At 37.9% G+C, this 21,181-nt stretch overlaps 1 protein-coding gene across 50 annotated transcripts in view; it reads left to right on the top strand.

Annotated features, from left to right (window-relative positions):
• ABI3BP (ABI family member 3 binding protein) overlaps positions 1-21,181 on the top strand; it is a 180,944-nt gene that overhangs the window by 15,955 nt on the left and 143,808 nt on the right. For all 50 annotated transcript variants that reach the window (XM_064521187.1, XM_064521321.1, XM_064521286.1 and 47 more), the window contains exon 2: positions 13,090-13,269. In XM_064521187.1, the coding sequence (XP_064377257.1) occupies positions 13,143-13,269 (127 nt within the window). In that variant the 5' untranslated portion in view covers positions 13,090-13,142. The remainder of the gene's footprint in view (positions 1-13,089; positions 13,270-21,181) is intronic.

Raw genomic sequence — 21,181 nt, 5'->3', positions numbered from 1 at the left:
ATTCTGATATAATAAAGAGTGATCACATGTGAGGAACAGAATACAAAATGACTGCTACAATATGAGGACCTCTCTGCATTCTGGTACATGTCAGTCAATGTAGCAGATTATCAGTGTGTTCAGTAATCAATGATAACAGCATAGGTTGTAAAGTATAATATCTTCACTCTTCTTCCAAAGGTAACTTCAGTTATAGTGCCAAATACTGGTTTTCATCATGCCTTTGGCTTCTGATTCTTCAAAAATGTATTGATCTTTGTAGATGAAAAGTGGATTAAGGGAGTGGTAATGCTAAGCACTGCCTGCCAGGAAATGAATAGGTTCTTAAAAAATCCATTGCACTAAGGTCCACAGTCTTTTATGATGATTACTTCAGTATGTTTCTAATTTGTGAGCAGAACCAGACTGACAGCATTTGAATTCCTCACCTGCTTAAGTTCTTAATATCTTGTTGAGCTTTCCCTGCTGAGGAGCTATTGTTAGAGAAATTCCACATCTTATATCCAGCCATGTTCAAAGACCACATTTGCCTTTCGGTGTTTGCATTAGCTGGTGCTCTCGAGGGCTTAAAAAGGAGTTAGACCTAGAAAACTTGAGAGGCTTTTCTTGCTCCCCACACTCTTCTGCATTCCTTTATTGAATAACTTTATGCCTAATCTGTCAGGTTCTTTGGCCAAGATGCAGTTTTCTTCATGGCCCAGCCTGGGTGGAGTCGCCTTGGGCCTAGTTCCTTGGACAGGAGAGGAGCCAGGACTGGAGAGACCAGCTCTTCTGGGCAAGAAGCAGGCACTGTCTCATCAGCTGTGTCTAGGTGGGGTTGCATCAGCCCAAAAAAAGACATGCCAGGACAGTGTGGAAAAACCAACAACAAACAATTACCTCTGAAAGTAAAGCCAGGAGGACAGTGCCTGGGATAGTAATTTATATCAAAACCAAATCAAGCTCTATTGTACAGGAAAATAAGTGATCCATAAACTAAATCAAAATCAGGGTTTGAGGTTGTTTCATTAACAAGGACTTTCTCATAGAGAAATGATGTGTTGTTAGTGTCTATCAAAAACAGTTCAACCTGAAGGAATTTCAGGGAGCCTTATCTAGTGAAAATGACCAATTTGTGTCCCTAACCTGCAAGAATGTTGAATTGTCCACTTAAATGAATCTGTAGAACTTTTTATTTGGATTAATTTTTTAGCACATATATTTTACCTTTAAACACAAATCAGTTCACCTACTGAGAAAAGAAATGTGTGAAATTTTCTAAGATTTACAAGAAAAATTAGGAAATATCTCATGCCAGGAGTAAGAGACAGGTTGTCAGAACCTTCTGTCCAAGCAGGCTTTCAGAAGTTTAATTCCTGTTCCCTTTTCCACCAGAGCTGCAGGCTTAGTTATTTCAAGTTGTCGTTGCCTTCTAATTTTCTTGCTGGTTTTTGATTTTGTTTGCCATGTGTTGTTAACAAATGATGGGAAGCGGGTGGCAGCGTAAAAACTAGAAATGCAGGCTGGACAGCTAGGGTAGGATCCTGAGTTTGAATCCTGGCTCTTTTCATTTTTGTGCCTTACAAATAAGGATAGTTACTGTACTTAGCTCAATAAAAATTAATTTTAATGTGACATTTGAAAGGAGCCTTGAAAAGGACATAGTGAAAAGAATGGAAATGGAACTTCAGAGAAGTGCCTGTGACCTGAAAACAGATGAGAAAAATAGCAGCATGTGAGCAATAATTTCCTTTTTGTAAAAACCTGTATCTAGATTTGTACAAGTTGGAAGTACTGACAATGAAATCTTCACCTCCTCATTGTCCTTACTGATCCCAAAGCAATAGCAAGCTGCAGTTAATAACTCAGCTTTGAACTATAGTGATCACTGGAGAGGCATTGGCACAGAAAGCTTTGAAGAGTGGACAGTTACCTAATATAAATGCTTTAAAGATGGGCAGTGGAAAGACTATACTTCAAGAGGACCTATTTGCCAGATTCCCTTCTGTTTCTCTGAGAAATACCTGTTCAGGGTATATCAATTAAAAATGGAGAGCTTTAGTGTTAATCAAACTAAGTATGCATTCTAACTGAAGAGAAGTCCCAGTAATTTTGAAAGATTGCTGTGAGAAAGGGCAGTGAAAATGGTGGGGCTGACTCTGGGCACTCATCTTTTCTTATGGGGGTCGAAGCTGAGTTACCACCTTAGCTGAACATCACAGTTCTGGAATAGAATGTATTATTCTGTATTTCAATATCTTTCTGTGAACATCAAGTAGCTATGAAATCTATTGGCAAAATGTCCAGTCAGAAAGATAATTTTACTGATAGACGTTAAGGGTCTTCTGGAGATCTAAAGGTTTCGTTACTCCCCTGGGAGGTCATTATGATACCCCACAATGGAACACAAAATGAAGCATTAAAAGGCTGTGAAATTCTGTAATCATATGTGTGTTTGCAGCAGCTATGTAGCCCCATTCTGCACAAGCATTAATGATTATACACTCTTTGATTACAAGTTCATTTATGATAGAGTGAAAAATGGAATGCTGAGCAAATCTGGGCTAATGATTTGGGCAAATAGCTTATTTGAAGAAAGAAAAGAAAAAACCCTCCCAAAGTGTGGATGGTAATGAATCTGTACAATGATTTGCTAAGTGGGAAAACAAACTAAAGCAGAGGCTGTAAAAAGTGTTGTAGTTTATAACTGAAAAATTATCTTATAAGGTTGCAAAAATGTTTTCCAGAAAAGCTTTATTGGAAATATAGTGAACTACTGGACTTACTTAATCTAGGTGAAACCTAAAACAGGAAATATGAGCATTATCAACTTCCCCAGGCACAAAAGTAAAAACACTAATTTCAGTGCCATGACTAAATTTTAACAGGATAGTAATTGGTCTCTTGTGTGTCAGTGCAACTTCAATTTTTTGTGTTCTGAAGAGCTTTTAAATTTGGAACTAGTGAAGGCTCTTAACTTTCTGTCATTCTGTGGAGATGGTCATACAGTCAAGATTAATACTGAGAGGAAGGGGTAATACTTCTTATCTTCATGATTGTTTTGAACACAGGAACTCAATAAATTGAATGATTAAGCATTTTAATTATTTTTTTTTCTAGAAGCACCATCCAGTGGCGTATGATGTAGACTGAACCAAGTACAGAAAGTATTTTACCAGTCACACACTCTCCAGTTTAATTAATAGTGTTTGTAGCACTTGAGTGCATTCAGTCATGGTTTTCCATAAACCTGTCTGGAGTAGATGAGAGGATTGCTGTGCTGAAGTTGTGATATTTTTAATTAGGATAGAATGAAGAGTTCATTGGCAGTTTCTGGACACTGATAGGTAAGCTGAATGAGTATGTTACCAATTCAGTGTTTAATCATTGTATCACTTTGCTGATACCTTAAAAAATGAAAAGGCTGTAATGTTTAACAATACCATGGTAGAAGCAGGTATTTATCATAGACCTCCACTCTGTGTGATAGTTGCTCTGCTTTTTAAAAGCCTGTTGAGTATGCATGAGCTCAGTGCACTATGTGACCAGAGTTTACCTAACTTCTTATAATTCTGTTCAGATTCATGTAAGGAATCTTAATAAGTTAAAATATGAAAATAAGAGGGGAGGAAAATGTTATTCCAAGCAAGTAGTTCCGGTAGTTAAATCAGTGCTTGACTTCCATGGCTTGCCCACCAGCTCTAGTCCTCTAACTACGGTCACTGCATTCATGGAAATGGATTACTTTTTAAGTCCGGATTCAGAATAACTCTATCAAGGAATCGTAATCACAGTTGATTTTTATTTAATGTATTCTATTTAGCTTTGTTTCTTTTAAGGAAACTTTTGTTTTATGTCAGTGTTACTGAACTTCTGTGTTCTTTTAAGGGATTACATGATTTTCATGCTTGAAGGTTTTAAACTCAGACATTCTTGATAAGACATTCTTGATTAGACTCATTCTAGTTAATTTTATTCTAATCGTTTAATAACGCATAACAAAGCATTAAAGCCCTTTCTATTGCAGTAAACATCCAGCTACATGTATCAGGCCTAGTTTTTGTGTGCTGAATCTCAAAGGAAGAAATAAATGTGTCAGTCCACGCTGCTTGACAAGTCTTTTATCTCTTTCCTAATTAACATCCAGAGAGATCTAGGGAGTAATTTTAGATTACTATATCCTGGTTTTGAGGAACATCTTACAAGCAAAAATGTCAAATTGTGTTGCCATTTTCTACTGTAGGGGTCACACAATATTTCAGATATTTATACTTCTTTCCTGCTGAGTTTACATGATATATTACAACATTTCCAGAATTGCCTCATGATGTGAAAGAAGTAAGGAGGGGAATTATAATTTATGCTATTTTATTTGCTGTGTGCAGTCTATTAAAAACAACAACATTGATATTCCTAAAAAAAAAAAAAAAGTTGCCATCTTTAAAATAAAGATTTATTTTAAAGGCATAAAAAGGAGGGATTTCATTTAAAAGTCTCTTAAAGATGACTTTATTTGTGAGTTGGGTGAGTATTGAAGTTGGTATTTGAGCAAATTATTCTCATGTCACAAGACATCTGGTAGTGGAATGCCAACCACACAACCTGAGGTTGCTAAATGCAATTTCTGAAATCAACTGAATGGATGAAGAGTTTGTATTGTGGTTATACTGGTTGAAGAGAAGATTTCTTCGAAATCACCAAGAGAAGCTAGAAAATATGGTCTGAAGTGTTACATTAAAATAAGCTTTTTTTAATTATTGCTCCAGTATTTTTACTTTTGTTTCTAGAACTCTCTGTATGTATAGATCAATATAGATATTATACAAATACACAAATGTACAAAATTAAATGTGAACTTGCCTTCTGCGTAGAGCGGTCTTATCTGCTGTGTTCTGTATGTGCTTGATAAAAAGTGAATCAGATGAATTAATCATCAGTTATTCTAGCTTACCTTGACTTTATGTCTTTCTTCCATACATTACCTTGAATTGTTTTGTATAAAAGTAACGTGTGCCAGTGTTCAATAGCCAAGGAATGTATATACTCCTCTACTGAATAAAAAGGCAGTTCTGAGTTGTTTTACCAAAATAACTATAAAATAAGATGCGTAATGTACAGAAGATTGATAGAAGTTAGCTGGATACAGCCTATTCTAGTTTATTTCTTAGATAGTTTTGGTCAAAGTTCTTTTTCTTGTTGGTTGGCATAAGGTGGCTTCCTCTTTAACGCTTAGATCCTCTTTAGAGGCATCCCCCTCTCTATTTACTAGACACCAGGGGTGAGATGGTGTTTAGGTTATCTAGATCCTTCTTTGCTGATCTATTTTTTAAATTAGTACGTGTCATGGGACAAGTCATGTTTACCATACTAGCGCATCTACTTTCCCAGTATCAGTGGGAATCAGTCTACTTTCCCAGTATCAGTGGGAATCAAAAAGGGTTGCTAACTTAAAAACTTAAGAATACAGAATTGACTACTAGTTTCTCGTTACTGATATACAGTAACAAGCCTTAATAAAATAGCAAGCTTTATTTTCTTATCTATCAAGCACCATAGTCAAAATATGGAATACCTACCATTTATGTGTTTAATAGTTGTGTTGGCTGTGAGTGTAAAAAGTAGCAGCACATCTCCATGCAAAAAGGACAGAATTTTAATTATCATGGAGAATGAAAACTGTGAATAAATAAATAAATAATTGGATACCAAATGCAGCTAATCTTGATCATAGCCTAGGAATTATGATAGCTTTGAAGAAGATACCCTGAGTAGGTGTAGGCTAAGAACTTGAGAATTTTGTCTGAAAAAAGCTGGAAAAATGGTATGTGTGGAAAAAGCTTCTGTTTTTCCCCTCTACAACTGTTCAAGGTGGAGAACCATTTCTGATGACTAGATAAGATTCTTCTTAAAAAACAGTGAAGAAAATGTGTTTGGTGACATCTCCAACTGATAACTCTTGAGCAGAATAATAAAGGAAATCAAACAGCCTTTTGATAGATAAAATGAGCTTTGAAACATTTCAAAATCATATCTTTGTTTTGGCTCTTCAGTTGCTTCGTAGAATCAACCGAATTGCTTTGAAACCAGCAGAACCAATGGACTGGGGAGAGAGAAACTGAGGTTAAGGAGAGGGTTAGGATTCGAACAGGAAACTTAGTGCTGAAACTCTCTCATTATTCATCAAGCTGAAAGCTAGTGAGCTAGGCTAATTTTGCAGATATAGACGCATGTGTATTTTGAAAAGTCAACCAGCTACGTGTTGACAGCTTATTTTTCTGAAGTAATGTTAGATTTATGTACAGAGTGTTGGCATAATAATATTTTGAAAAAATTGTTTCATTGGGGGACTTCAGTTCAATGCCTTTAGCTTAAAAGCCCAGTCTTAACAGGACAATCTTGTTATCCTGTCAAGGGTGTGGTCTATATGACACCTAATTTCATCATTCAAAGTATTTATCAGTGTGGATTTTGTAGTTGGGAGCACTGGTGTTTTATATAATATGTGATGAGAAAGATGATCTAAAACTCTCCAAAACTGCCTGATTAGAAGGTACAAAGAAGACATAGCCAGACTTTCCTCAGAGGTGCACAGCAATAGAACAAGAGGCAATGGACGCAAGTTGGAACATGGGAAATGCCAGGTAGATATTTTCTCCATGAGGGTGGTCAAACCCAGGAACAGGTTGCCCAGAGATGTTGTGGAATCTCCATCTTTGGAGGTGTTCAGGACTCAGCTGCACACAGCCCTGAACAACCTGATCTGATAAGACCTGCTTTGAACACGCAGTTGGACTAGGTGACCTATGCAGGTCCCTGCCAACCTAAATTATTCTATGATTCTATGATTGTGGCTTTCTTCGTAACATTCCTTGTTCATTCTACTGCATAGAAACAGAACTATTTTTAAATGTTTCCCATTTTGAGCTGTAGTTGGTTTTGAGCCAAATAACCAATAGTTCTCCATGTTAAGGAGCCAAAGTAGATACAAAAAGATAAAATAGCTAAAATAAAATTACACAGTGTTACATTATCATTGAAATCTTGGCTGCTGGTACTTATGGCACCAGATTTGGAAAGTGAAAGCCCTGCTGTGAACAATTTGAAGGATACAAGTGAGGTGGTGCTCACAAATAGACAGTGCTAATGTATTTTCCTAAGGCACGCTCCATTTGTCAAGCACTCTGGGAGGCAGTGCTGGGTCTTTCATTCATGCCCTCTAAATTCTTTGAAATGGTGAAAAATAAACAGTTTCAATGTAAGGCAAAAGGAATTATGATGATGAAGCCAAATTTGCTGTAATACAGCACAGCTGTATTCACCCTCTAGTTTTGTAGGGCAGAGTTCAAGGCTTTTCACCCTATGGATAAAAAAGAAAAACAGGATTGCTGACCGTTGCAAGTGCTCTTATGCAATTAAACGGCATCAATAGAATGATGGAATAACTAAGAGTGTAACATCTTGCCGCAGTAGCGCTTTTGCTGCATCTTCAGCAAAGCAGGTGAATAGATAGCTCAAAATATAAGTTGCTAAGATAAATTTGTTTTAAAAACAAAAATGATTACTTTATTCCATTTGTACTTGATTGGTGAAGTTTGTTGCTGTGTCAGCACTTCACTGATTTTACTTCTGAATGTTCTAATAACTAGTTAATGAATTATCAGCCAGAAGTTGATGTATCCTCTTAAATTAGAGAGGGAAATAGAGCACTCTTCAGCTGAAGATGCTTTATTTGACAGGGTCAAGATACATTTTTGGTTTTGGGTAGAAAATGAGCTAGTTAATTCAAATTCCAGTCACCTCATGACCCACGTTCTTTCATGGTCCTAGAAACAGGTGAAGATCAAACCTCTTGGCAGTTTTAACTAACTCCACATCTATTGTTACCAACAATGCATTGATGTTATAATGGGGCATGGGACGCAGAATTTTAGAAGCTTTAATTGTGTGTTACCGAATCATATTTGATCTCTTTCTTTTTTGGGGAAACAAACCCTCAGATGCTTTATTTGCTTTTAATGTTGGAAATTGCACTGTGCCCAACACTGAATTACAAAACAAATACTGTTTTATCGCAACTAGCCCAGTGAACCATTTCTGTATTTATCTCTTTATTTCTCTCCAGTTATTAAATGGCAATGGAATTGTATAAATCTATTCCTAATTGTTACCTGTTACTGTTTTGCCTTTTTAGACTGCTTTGCAACTGTTATTTCTTAGTGGGATGTTAGACCATAATAGAAGGGCTTTGACTGAACTTTTGCTGTGGAAACTGAGATTGAAAACTGGGCATCTCTGTTCTGCAGTTAAAGATGAACCCTCAGTTAAAGCTAGCTGATGAGAAGTAGAGGTGGTAGCTGTGCTGCTGAATTCTCCCCTCTTCTGTTACTCCATGATTAAAGTGATAAGAAGAAGAAAATACTTTGCATAATTCCTGGTGACCCCAAAGCTCGTATAACAAATACCCAGCTGAATAATTTGTATTTTATTTTCAATAGTTGCTTCCACATTTTGAAGATTTTAACTTCAGTTGGATCGTTTACAGTTAAATTTTTCTAACGTCCCAATGTTTATTTGCTCTTGGCTCCTTTTGCCTGTTCCTGATTGCTTATTTTTTCCAACTAGCAAAACTAATGGTGGTCCCAGGTGGCTTCTTCAGGCTATTCAGGGCTATTTTCTCCTTTCTGAAGAATTGCCAGTAATTGGTTCCCTTATGATGCAGCTGATCCTTTTGGGCTGGCCTTTAAAAGGCATTCATCATACAGGTGAAGAGGCCTCTCCCTAGAACGTAAGGGAGTTGGTGCGCTTTATGAGGTGCTTTTAGTTCAGATCTGCTGCATGTTGTTTGTCATGCTGTTTTGTCCATCACTTGTCTTTTGTTGTAGAGAATACTTGCAGATCAGCATGGAATTTCTGTTGGCAAGCTGGGATGGAAAGATTGTATTTCAGAGGTAGCTGTGGATCCCAGAATCTTATGTTTAGTGATAGCCTTAAGGTAAAAGAATTACTCCGCAAATGCTTAGAGCCAGGGTTTCAATAATGCACACCAAAAGCTGACAAAAGTGAGTATGAGTTAGGAAAACTCAACGTTGCCTTACTCTGTGCCTGAAAATGTTCTTTTTTTGTGTGTAAGATGTTTTCAAAATGTCTTTGCATTGGAATTAGGGGGAGTCTAGTTCATCATTTTACCATTTTTCATCAAGGAGATGGGGGGAAAAAAGCTATTTTAAAATCATAATATGACAAGGGTATTTTCTCCAAATCAAATATATTCTTATCATAATATCACAGCAGTCAGGTTCCTGGGACCTACCCCATCCATTTGATCATGTTTAATGGAAGTCTATTTGAGTGCTGGCCAAGATAGGGATGATATTACTCAGAATGGCCATGCCTGCTTTCTCTGTTACTTGTTTTAAATACTGTGAGACCAACACGGGTAAAATTTATTTTGCTGAGAGCAGTCCTCCTTCACCAGGCTAATTCATATGAAGTCCCTTAGATACAGCTCCTGGCTGGCCTTCTCTTGCACAGTCTAGCAGTGTCTGTGCTGCGTATTGCGTTGAGCTCTCCCTGGCTAACTGCAGTGTTGGGTGCTCCATGGTTTCCAAGCTTCCATGTGGGGTCTCCTCATGGGCACCTTAACAAGAGCTGCACTTTTTTAGGTTTTTGTTGGAATTTTTTGTTTGTGAGTTACGTGACCTCTTTGGGTCTGGGACATTTTAACAAATTCTTTTTTTTTCTTCTTATTCTTTAAGAACTATTTCTTTATAATGTACTCGGCTATAAAAAGAGGGTAGCCTCACAGCCTGTTTTGTTTGTGTTTTTATAGCGTGATGCTAACAAGTATGCTGTGCATGGGTGGGCACAAAAGTGAAGTGTTGGAAGAGTGCAATGGCTTCTGGAAGGATGTTGGAGGATTAAGCTGTTGTAAGGCACAAGACCAGAACTGCCTGTTGGAGGGTGACCAGGACCAATCTGATAGCTAAGTAGCTCATTGGCCTTGTTTGGGGAGACATGCCATTGCGTGCTAAAAGTTCGTACCAAGAGTGGTCTACTATACACTGACAGTTGTGCCTTGACACAGGGAACTTTCTGTGCCTGCTTGCTTTCCTCTCTCCCCATCAACTTGTCTCCTCCTTTGCAGGCTGTCACTCTGTGGAACCCAGGCTCTCTCACTGGATAGCTACAGTTCCTAGCAAACTGAGTTTCAAATTTCAGTCAAGAACCTTTATTGCCAAGATGGTTCTAATGGCAGAAGAGGGTATGTAATTCAGTGTGTTGGTCTCTCCTGAGTGAAGCAACGTGAGAGCTGGTTGGGATTCTGTTGAGCTCACCTTGCCTGAAAGAATAAGACTGCTGCCCATCAACTCATTTAACATGTGCTGAGTAATGATCAGATAGCAACAGTAATTATGATCTGTTGAAATGTATGTAATAAAAGAAATAAATGCAAACTAACTGAAGGATTCATTGCTTTTCCTCCTCGTTTATTTCTGTTTGTAAAGTAACTTGATATTAAAATGCATTGGTAGAGAGAAAGGAACAAAAAAACAGAAAGAGAGAGAAAACCCCACTCTATAAAATGGTTGTTGTGTAGTGTACAAATTCCCATAGATTTCCTGTGAAATTTTCAGTTTGCTGTTTAGGTCTGTTTTGCTCTATGACAGGAGAACTTATTGGTATTGGCCATGATTGCTCCACTTTTTTTCCATTTGTTTCTCAAAGCTGATTAGGCTCTTTGGTTGTTGTTTGACTGTAAAAATTCATCCCTCAATTTTGGTGATTCTGAAATGCAGAGTTTGTTGCAAGGAATGCAGTTTAGTCATATTCAGTGTGTTATCTATGTTGTATCCATATATATAGGTGTATTAAGAATGGGAAATTATTGTAAATGTAAGGTGAAATTAGATCTTCACTAATTTTTTTAAACATGTTTTGGGTCTGATTAACAATTTCAATACTAAAATCAAATTATTATCTCTTTTTGAATCAAGTACTGCAAGTCTTGCTGTCTTCTTAGATGTGAATGTTTAATGGAGAGCCTCCTTTATGTTCCCCTTTCTAAAGGCACTTTCTATAATACAGGCTTTAGCGGGCTACAGAATTTTAACAAATCTAATTCACTATCAGTTACAGGTAATAATTCTAGAGTTTGAAGGTGTGGAGCATTTTACTAAGTGTCTTTATGACGTGTACTAGAGGGTTTCAAAATCTGTTTCATTTTCTTCCTGTTTTTCATTATTTGGAGCCTTGTATGTGTTCGAAGTTGCACGCCCACAGCAGGTTCACATAATGAGAATAAAAGAAACTGGGATGTCTCCTAGCTAGTTCCTTCCTCCATTATGGTATTGTAATGCTGAACATAACAGGAGTTGAGATTTACAGAAGTCTTGCAGTCTTTGGGAATCTTACAGAGTTGAACTGGGAAAAGGGCAATGACTTCCTGCCTGAATGTTGCTACTTAATGGGCCTTCAGATAAGGAAAGGGTCTAGATGGAAACCTTAGTGGCTGTTTCCTGGTATATGCTCCATTCTGGCAATCCTAGAGTGCTCATATTCTCTTGATGTCTCAGTGACTGGACAGGCACGTTTCCCATCAGTTGTGCTTTTTTTTTCCTACAGGTAGAGGGCATAAAGTGTCTGGCCTGGGTCTTTTGGTTCAGTGTGCAGACAACTGCAGGTGCTTATCATTACTACTAACACGTCTTCACAGCTTCGAGATTGTGGTCTTTCCAGCTGGGCAGGTGGGGGGAATACCAGAGAATCAGAGGGTAGATATGTGTTGTACTTATCTAAAGATGCTTCCAGTATCAGTCTGCAATTACTTCTGAAGTCTCTGTATCTCTGCTCTGTGTAAGAGAGAGAGAGAGAATTTCAGTATTGCTCTTCCCTGTTATTTAATGACAGTTCTTACATCTCTTGGTGCTTTTCTTCAGGCTTCAGCTCCTGAAGCAAAATGATTTCTATGAGAATTTCTGGTTTTGCCTGAACAAGTATTTTCACCCATCATGGTTGCAGGGAATGCTCAAAAGCCAGTCTGGAATAGAACTTTATATCTCAAAAAGCAGAAGACAAATAATACCCCCAAATTTACTATTTTAGTCCTGGTATCATAACCTTTGGGAGTAGTCATGACTTTTTTTCTTTTAAACATTGGAGACCAACAGTTTTGAAAACATAATAAAGCCTAACAGTGATAAGTGAATTCAAATTATAAGTACCAAGTAAGAGAATGCCATTCCTACTTCACCCCACCAAGAGAGTAAGAAACGCCTTCTTGTAGCCTATAAAATTGCTTATTCTGTTATGAAGTTGTTCTGTGTTGTTATAAGTTTATAAGTTAAATTTTGTAGATGGATATACAGGATGTTACTGTTCCCCTGGAAGGACCAAAAATAAATATTTAAAAAATATTTCTTGGTAGTTTGAAGTTAAGTATATATGGTAGTCTAGGTGTCCTGCTGTAATTCAAAGTAGAAAATTACATTTCCTGCCCAATGTAGCAAAATATAAATAAAAAATAGTTGTTGCAGTTTCTTTTGGATATTTTACTATTCATCTGCTATTTTTAGAAGTTAGAATAGTTTAGAAGAAGAACAGTTTTACTATTTATCCTCTATCCTAATTTCACAGTGTGACTAACAATGTTAAAACATTACATTTTTACTAACCAAAAAAAAAAAAAAAAATCTCACTTTCCTTGCAGTTTTTTCACCTGTGAATCTTATGACAACTATTATTTTAACTCATGTATTTAAAGGAAAAGACAACTTGCTTTTTTTCCCAGTTATTTCATGCATTTTTCTACCATTGTAATTGTAGAAGGTGTTCAGCTTCTATCATTGTATTTGGTATCTAGCATTGTATTTGGTCATCTTCCAAAACTAAATGAGGGAAAAAGACACATTAGAAACCATGATTTTACCTGACTGTTAGTTTACTTTTTGAAATACACATAATTTCCAGGAAACTCTACCTTTAAACCGTTGTTCAGTTGTGTGCTACTATTAAATGGGACTGCTCTGTATTGTTATTGTTACTTTACTTTACTGAATATATAATTACAAGATAATATGTTTTGATCTTCTCTTCTTTTTAATCTTTCCCCAGTGAAAAGACAGAGTCTGAAAGTTCAGATCAACGCAACAGATGATACTGTTTGCATGAAGTATCTTCGACCAAGTCAAAACACCAAACTTGAAGGTTTTGTCCTGGGTTATGGAAGCAGCTTCTTTTCTAATCAGTACATTCCTTTACCTTCTGAAGGAAAAACATACATAACTGAACTTGGTAAGGCATTTTTGCTTTGCATGCTACTGTGGTAATGAAGTGTGAGAACAGAATGAGAAGAATATGAATCTTTGGGATTCTTAATTTTTATCGGGTTGCTGCTCAAGGCTTTTATTTGTTTGTTTAAGGTTCTCTTGGGAAGAATTTTGGATGAAAGTGCAATTAGGAGAACCTTCAAGGAGAAAAAGTAGTTGTTTGGAACAGTTATTGGTATTAGTTTTGATTTGATTTGATTTTTTTTTTTTCTTCTAATCCTGAGAAGTTGTGCTGTGTTGACCATATCAGAGATCAAATGAGACCATTTGCAAGAAACTGTAGTTACCACTTCAGCCAGCGCTGAATCCCTGGTGTTGTTAGCAGAGCAGAATAATCATTTTTCTGTTTGGGATAATCATCCCCACTTAGAACTGGGATATATGAGCCCCAGCAGGGAGACATACTAATAATGGAACTACAGCTAAGTTTTTTGTTTTGTTTTTGTTTTTTAATAGTTGACACAATGTACACAACAATATATACGAGGCCTGTGGCTTCTGTATTTTCCACTCTGTCAATGTTGAATTCGGACGAAACTTACTGTCAGATTTTCTGCTGGGTCATCCCTGGCTCATATGTTTCTTTTGACCCTGTTAATATTAAACTTGAAGTCAGTGGCTGATGATATTGCATGTGTGTATATTTGAAAAGAAATGAATGAGAAAATGATCTTTCTTACCATTTCCGGTAGAGATGTATGTCTTTGGAGCACGTGTGACATCTGCCTACAGTCTCTTCATTAAAATATTCAGCACCTCACTGCAGTGATTCTTCTCTTAAAATATTTGTTTTCCTTTCTTTTGCTATTAAATTAAGTAACTGACCCAACCATTGTGTGACATTATCCATGAATCAGGAACTTCCTGCGGAGGGCATGTACAAAGAGGAGAGAGGTCTGTTGGATTTCCTAAACTTGTCATGAGCTCATGCTGGTAATAAACTCTTGAGCTGCTTCTTGCATTGCGAGATAGCTAGATTTGAGTCAGAGTGAAGAGTAAGTGACAATAATAGGCAGCAACAAAGTTTAATTCAAGGAAATGGGTAAACCTGTTTATTGGAAAACAAGATATGTTTTCTTTGGTGCTTTATATACTTTATGAGCTTGCATGATAGTAAGCGACTTTATCATTGGTCATGGAAGCTGATCCATTCCCACAAACATGCAGATACATTACCACACAGTTTTAAAGATCATAAATGCTGTAAATATAAATTCAGAAGTATGTCACTTCCTAATATACAACCCCTCCCCCCAGCTCTAATGTTAGCAGAATCCAGTGGATTGGAGGAGCCAGGGGATTCCTCCCACCCTGCGCCTGTGGAGATAAGCAGCCGCACCTTCAGCTAGACAAGTGTACTCACTGGCAGCTGGCTCACACACACCAGCCTGTTCATCCCCCTTTGTCTCTCCATTTTCCCATGTTTGCTACACTATGATTCACTTTGATCCATCTTTCTCCCCACCTCTGGCCCTTCCTCTAAACATTCCATAGTAAGACTTTAACAATCCCCAGATTCAGATTGTGGACACACAATATTTTATTTCATTTTTCTGAATCAACTGAGTGAATTCTAATGATGCACTCTAGCATTTTATTTTAAAATTTATTCTAAGCTCATGAGTCAGTTCATTCTTGCATTGTATTGTTTGCCACTGCATTTTTTTGTTGCCTGAACTCTGAACTGAATAATTCATGCTTGGACATAAGCAGAACTTGTTAGTATTTTGCAGTACTGGCAAGTTCTGTTTTATAAGTTATTGGTCAGATCTGAATATAAATGTGGAAGAATTCTAGCACAACCTTGAACACATTTTTAAAAGTGTAAATCACAGATGTGTGCTAGAGCAGTGCTTAGCTAATGGTTAATTCCCTGCTGCCACTGGTTTAAGAGTTCAGGGAAAAAAAGGGTTGTTCTATATTTATAGGATATGTCCGTGATACGTGTTTTTGCTATATTCCTCAAGATCCATTGTCTCCTGAAACTGTTAAGATGGATAAAAGAATCTCCCCCCCGCCCGGTAACTTTATATCATGAATATTACAGAATCTTAGTGGAACAGTTGTTCATTTCTTTTACAGTGATGCCTTCTGTGCAACTCTGCAGTCTTTAAAATATTTCTCCCTTGGTAAATTGTAGACATACTTGTGTTTACATGTGGTGTTTGTGTATTTTACACTGTCTGAATGAAGTAATTGAAGGAGCTCAGAAAAGTAGTTCGTCTAACTGGTGATGGTTCACTGAGGTGTAATACCTGATCAGATATAAGAAACTGTATAGCAAGATTCTTTCCGCTAAGCACTGCTTTAGTACACCTGTGATTTATGCTTTTTAAAATATGTTTAAGATGATGCTAGAATTCTTCCATATCTATATCCAAACTTGACCCATAACTTATAAAGCAGAATTGCCAATACATTCTCCTCTTACACTGAGGGTCAAAAGGCACAGTCTGGTTCAGATAAAGGTGCTTAAAAGCTAAAACAAGATGGATGAATTCTTCTGTCTTCTTTTTGGGAAGTGGGAGGAAAGACTGGAAGAGTATGTATCGATTGCATATGCATCCATGTACTGTATGTATTGAATGCTATAGCATACTGCTGTCACGCTTTACAAATATTAGTGCCTCAGGTGTGTAACTAGTCTTTCCTCCTCTTTCAAAAATCATGTGGTTGACTGTACTTGCCTGTGTGAGTGTAGCACATTGCTGCCAATAGTACTGCTTTATTCAGCTTTGCGGATTTCAACTGGAAAGAGCTGTTCCAACATCATATTGAGGGCTCTCAACTGGATAGGCAAAACAAGTGCGTGTCTGAGAAATTGTAACACTAAGAATTAGGCTTGTTTTTTGACTAGAGATTGTCTTGTACATCTGGGTGTTTTCTGTATTGCTTTGCTTCTAAAAAATAGAGCATGTCACTATTTGAACTTTATTTCTGATCTGTAACTTCAAGGGGGTATACCAGAAACATTTAGTCCTAAATTGTATCCATAAACTAGGTAAATGAAGAAATCCAGATCAAGCCATACATATTGAAAGCATATGTTCTGCAGCTTTCCTGACTGGCTGGTCATAGGTTAGGATTTACTCAAAGCTTTTACCTTTTGCAAAACTTGCTGGGATACCCTAGTGCTTGTGAAAGTTCCTGGTTCAACTGTTCAAAATTGAGACTTACAATGCTATTTATTACAGCCTTCATAAATGGGATTGATACTGGTTTGTTTTGTGGCTTGCGCTGTGGTAGTGCAAATGGAATTTGGGCCTTAGTAAGCTAGACAATGTGGATGTGCAAAGGGAAGAAAAATCCTTGTCCTTTTCAAAGCTGTCTTTTACTGGTGCAAGCTGTGCTTTCAGTGGAGAGGAACTGCCAGTACTTCAGTATGGCTGAGCATAGAGCTAGGCACAAACCATGATCTCATTTTTTAGCCAAAATGCTAAAAATCAGCCCTGATGTCTTGCAGTATTTGCAAGCTTCTTCCAGGTGCTGAAGCACTGAAGAGAGGCACAAATTATTTCCATAGCTCCTGTGGACTGAATACCACTGTGCATGCACTGAGCCTCCCTGGGCCATCCCCAGCACTGACACTTGTAGGTCCCATCACTTAGCCAACAGGCTACTTGACTTAATCCAGAGTACTTATTAAAGTTTGTCCTGTGTTATCAATATCCTTCTCTCTGGAGCACACATAGTGTTCTCTGGTCTCCCATCTCTGTTCTGCAGCTTCAGTCATTCATTAGGACTTGGGAGGGAACAGGCAGACTTGTGTGCCCAGGGTTATAAAAAAGTGCTTCTTCATGGAGCAGTCCCATCCTCGTTATTTCCTAGGTACACTTTTCAGTTTTCGTTATCCAGTATCTCCTTCCATAGGGAAGAGACCAGAATTGTTTTTTTGGTCCCTTTGTTTTCTCAACCTTAGTTTAGGAAGGTAGAGTCCTTTAGCACAGCATGTCAACTTTTGCCAACTTGCAAATACTCTGCCTTTAGAGGAGATTAGTCTTTTTGTCCCTTACTAAAGAAATCAACCCTCTTTACTTCTGCTTTTCCCAGATGTTTCTAACTTTCCAGAACCATGTGTTTCTATCAGAGATTATTCAGAGGAACTAAAAAAGGTTGTTAAATGTTCTTCAGAGAGCAGTGATAAAAAGTTCTAGTGCACTGGCTGAAATGAACTGTTAGCCATGGCATTTGTTCTTCCAACTGTAATGAAGCAGGATAAGTAATGAAAGGTTCAAACAAAATGATTTGTCTGTCCTAGTAGTGCCAGGTCTGTAAGAAGCAGCTTAAGCAGCAAGGAACCTCTAAGATTTTCATAGAGAATTTGCAGATGTTTACGTACTAACACTGTCAGGTGAAATGACTTCTGGGGCAGATGTAGAATTCATGGATCTGTGTCTAGATATTTAAACATTTAACACAGATCATACAAGTTATGAAACATACAGCTGTAAACTGTATTATCTCTACTTTGATTTGCATTTCAGATAATCATTGTATTTTGGAAATGTACTTCTCTCTATTTTAAAATATATTTCAGTGTAAATAGTTGATAAATTCTGGGGAGCATAATGGCACACAATAGTTTTGTGGGTTTGACTGTCACCTTTCTGTTGCCTAGTTCTTCATCAGTCATTTAGTTCATCCCTTAAACGTAAAGACAAAGTAGCATAAGCTGACAGCATTTCATTTTTTCTCCTCCTGGGTTCCTAGTCTCTCCCCTTAGAAATACTAGTGTGCCTCTTCATTTGGATTTTAATACCTAATATTTTCATATCTCTGTTCACAAATGCAAAGTGCCAGGATTTCTGCTTCTTACAGACATAGATCTGTAAAGTGCATTATGCATATAAAGGCATTGTAGAGGAAAACAAAGGATCATAAATAGTTCTTGCAACTTGGTAGAGGCTAATATATTGGTGAGGCAATTTTTAAGCCCTTGGAAATGAATTCACTCCAGCTTGTCACTGCTTGAGACTAGCAATTTGGCTTTCCCCAGGATACAGTGGGACTCAGTGTGTCACAAGTGCCACACCTGATCCTCTGAGACTCTGTCCCAGGCTTACAGAGGGAGATGTGAATGTCTGAACTTAGAAACATTAAATTGCAATGCAAGATTAGGAAAGAACTCCCATTTCTAAGCCTGAATCAGGACACACTGGGTGAGACTAACCAAGCCCTCTGCCATTCCCTCCTTCAGTCATATCCTTGGATATAGAATGTATCTCCATGTGCGGAGTGCACCCTCAGCAAGTTTGCTGATGATACAAGATGGGGAGGAGGGGCTGATACACTAGAGGACTATGCTGCCATTCAGAGGGACATCAACAGGCTGGAGAGATGGGCAGACAGGAACCTCATGAAGTTCAACGAAGGCAAGTGCAGGGTCCTGCACCTAGGGAGGACTAACCCCAGGCACCAGTACAGGCTGGGGGCTGACTGGCTGGAGAGCAGCCCTGCAGAGAAGGACCTGGGAATCCTGGTGGACAACAAGTTGACCATGAGACAGCAATGTGCCCTTGTGGCCAAGAAGGCCAATGGTATCCTGGGCTGCAGTAGGAAGAGCATTGCCAGCAGATCGAGGGAGGTGATCCTCCCCCTCTACTCAGCCCTGCTGAGGCCACATCTGGAGTGCTGTGTCCAGTGCTGGGCTCCCCAAGACAAGAAAGACATGGAGCTGCTGGAGTGAGTCCAGTGGAGGGCTATGGAGATGATTAAGGGACTGGAGCATCTCTCCTGTGAGGAAAGGCTGAGAGAGCTGGGACTCTTCAGCCTGGAGAAGAGAGGACTGAGGGGGGATCTTATCAGTGCATATAAGTATCTGAAGGGAGGGTGTAGAGCGGATGGGGCCAGACTCTTCTCAGTGGTGCCCAGCAATAGGACGAGAGGCAGCGGGCACAAACTGAAACACAGGAAGTTCCACCTGAACATGAGGGGAAAACTTCTTCACTGTGAGGGTAACAGAGCACTGGAACAGGTTACCCAGAGAGGTTGTGGAGTCTCCTTCCTTGGAGATATTCAAAAGCCGTCTGGACAGGGTCCTGGGCAACGTGTTCTAGGTGACCCTGCTTGAGCAGGGGGGTTGGACTAGATGATCTGCAGAGGTCCCTTCCAACCTCAACCCTTCTGTGATTCTGTGCAAAATAGACAGAAGCCTTTGGAGGCCTGTTTTCCTCAGTTTCTGTGTAATGCTTGGTACTTTGTATCTAACAGATGAATCCAGGATATATTACAGTTGCTGTTCTCTAATACCTATGGTAGCATGGTTGATTCTGCTCTGGAGTGTCAAATAGTATTTCTAAATTAAGATATATTTTTAGTTAAGTTCAGAACAGGATTTTAGTGTTATGTCTCAGGTACTAAATGTACTCTTCTCATCATTTCAGCTTCTGATTTTAGTTAACATGATCGTAATACTGATGTAAATCAGTGTCCCTAAATCAGAGAGGTAGTAGTGCTTAAACCTGCCTGTTATAAGAAAAGTCTCTCAACGTCTAGTCCTATCCTATTTTGCTAAATACTTCCTTTATAGATTGTATTAGCAGGAAAGTGGTGAGTTCACTGGAAAATATGTATGTGCTGTATTCATTAAAGGGGAACACTTGCCAGATGCCCAAAAACCTTAATGAACAACACCCAACACAAAATATTCCTCTGGAGAGCACTTTTTTACAGAGCAGAAACACCTGATAGAAGTAGTGATTCCTGATAAGTATCAGGTTTTATAGTTCTGAGATGTGTGGGAAGACAGTTACAGTTTTTATTTATAGTCACATTTTGTTTAACAGATAAGCTATTTTTATAGTTCTACATGCATCATTGCAGACTTCAGCTAGAATTAATTTTTCAAATGAAGGGCAGGGCAACACTGGCTCTTTCCAACCATTTGGATAACTTTCTTTAGCAGTCTTTGGGCATTTTGTTGATAGAAACATATATTCTTGCATTTCTGAAGAGTAACTTTGTACTTTGTCAGCTCTCAAGATGATGCCTGAAAATAATTTTATGGTAGTTAAAGGTTGCTCTGCACTTTGTGGAAGTGGTGGTAACATCTCACAAATGGACGTGAATACACAGCAGAGAATTTGGTTTAAAATACTGGAAAAACAAATAAATTATTTTTAAGTGTGTCATCCCATTTTCTATTTTTAGGTGCCAGCATAAAAAATGTCCAGATCATTGCACAAATCCCACAAGAACTGATCCTCCATAAATATTAAAAGTGATTTTTTTGAAATGAAGAGATGATTTCAAGTTGGGGTTGTTGTTTTTTTAAACTAATTCTTTTTTCTAGCCTTCTTTTTGCAGCTGCTTCCAATGCTCATTTCAGTTATGTTTATTTTGGGTGCAATTGAAACCATTTAAAAACAATAAACAACCAATTGAAGTACACCCATAGCATGGGCTTTCAGTGACTTATGTACATAGAATTAGTGAAGTTAAGTTACTACAGTTTTCCCCACTCTGGCATAACCTTTCAAAGTAGTGTTGCAAGCTTTCTGTTTATTCAGTACTTATTTTCCTTACTCTCTCCTTATAGAAATCTGGATGTAAAAGAAAACAATGATTTCTCAGTGGTTGTGTTGAATTGGTGCACTACAAAGCGTTTGGTGCACTGGAATATGCAGGAAACCAAATGTTTCATCAATATAGACAGATTTAGACAAATTATCTTGAAGAAAATTTTTACATAGAATAAACTTTTCCTTAAAAATTATACTGCTCAAAACTACTTTAGCTGTATGGTGAGCTCAATTCTGCCCGTGTGTATCTCTTTACAAGCTCCTGTGACTTCTTTTCAAATATTAAAAGTTGGGTGAGAATTAATATTTGGCTTTAAATATTTAAGGACTGAAAACTCTGACGTCTGATATCAAGAG

Source organism: Dromaius novaehollandiae, chromosome 1, assembly GCF_036370855.1.
Source record: "Dromaius novaehollandiae isolate bDroNov1 chromosome 1, bDroNov1.hap1, whole genome shotgun sequence".
Taxonomy (NCBI): Eukaryota; Metazoa; Chordata; class Aves; order Casuariiformes; family Dromaiidae; genus Dromaius; species Dromaius novaehollandiae.
This window is presented reverse-complemented; position numbering and strand designations above follow the sequence as displayed.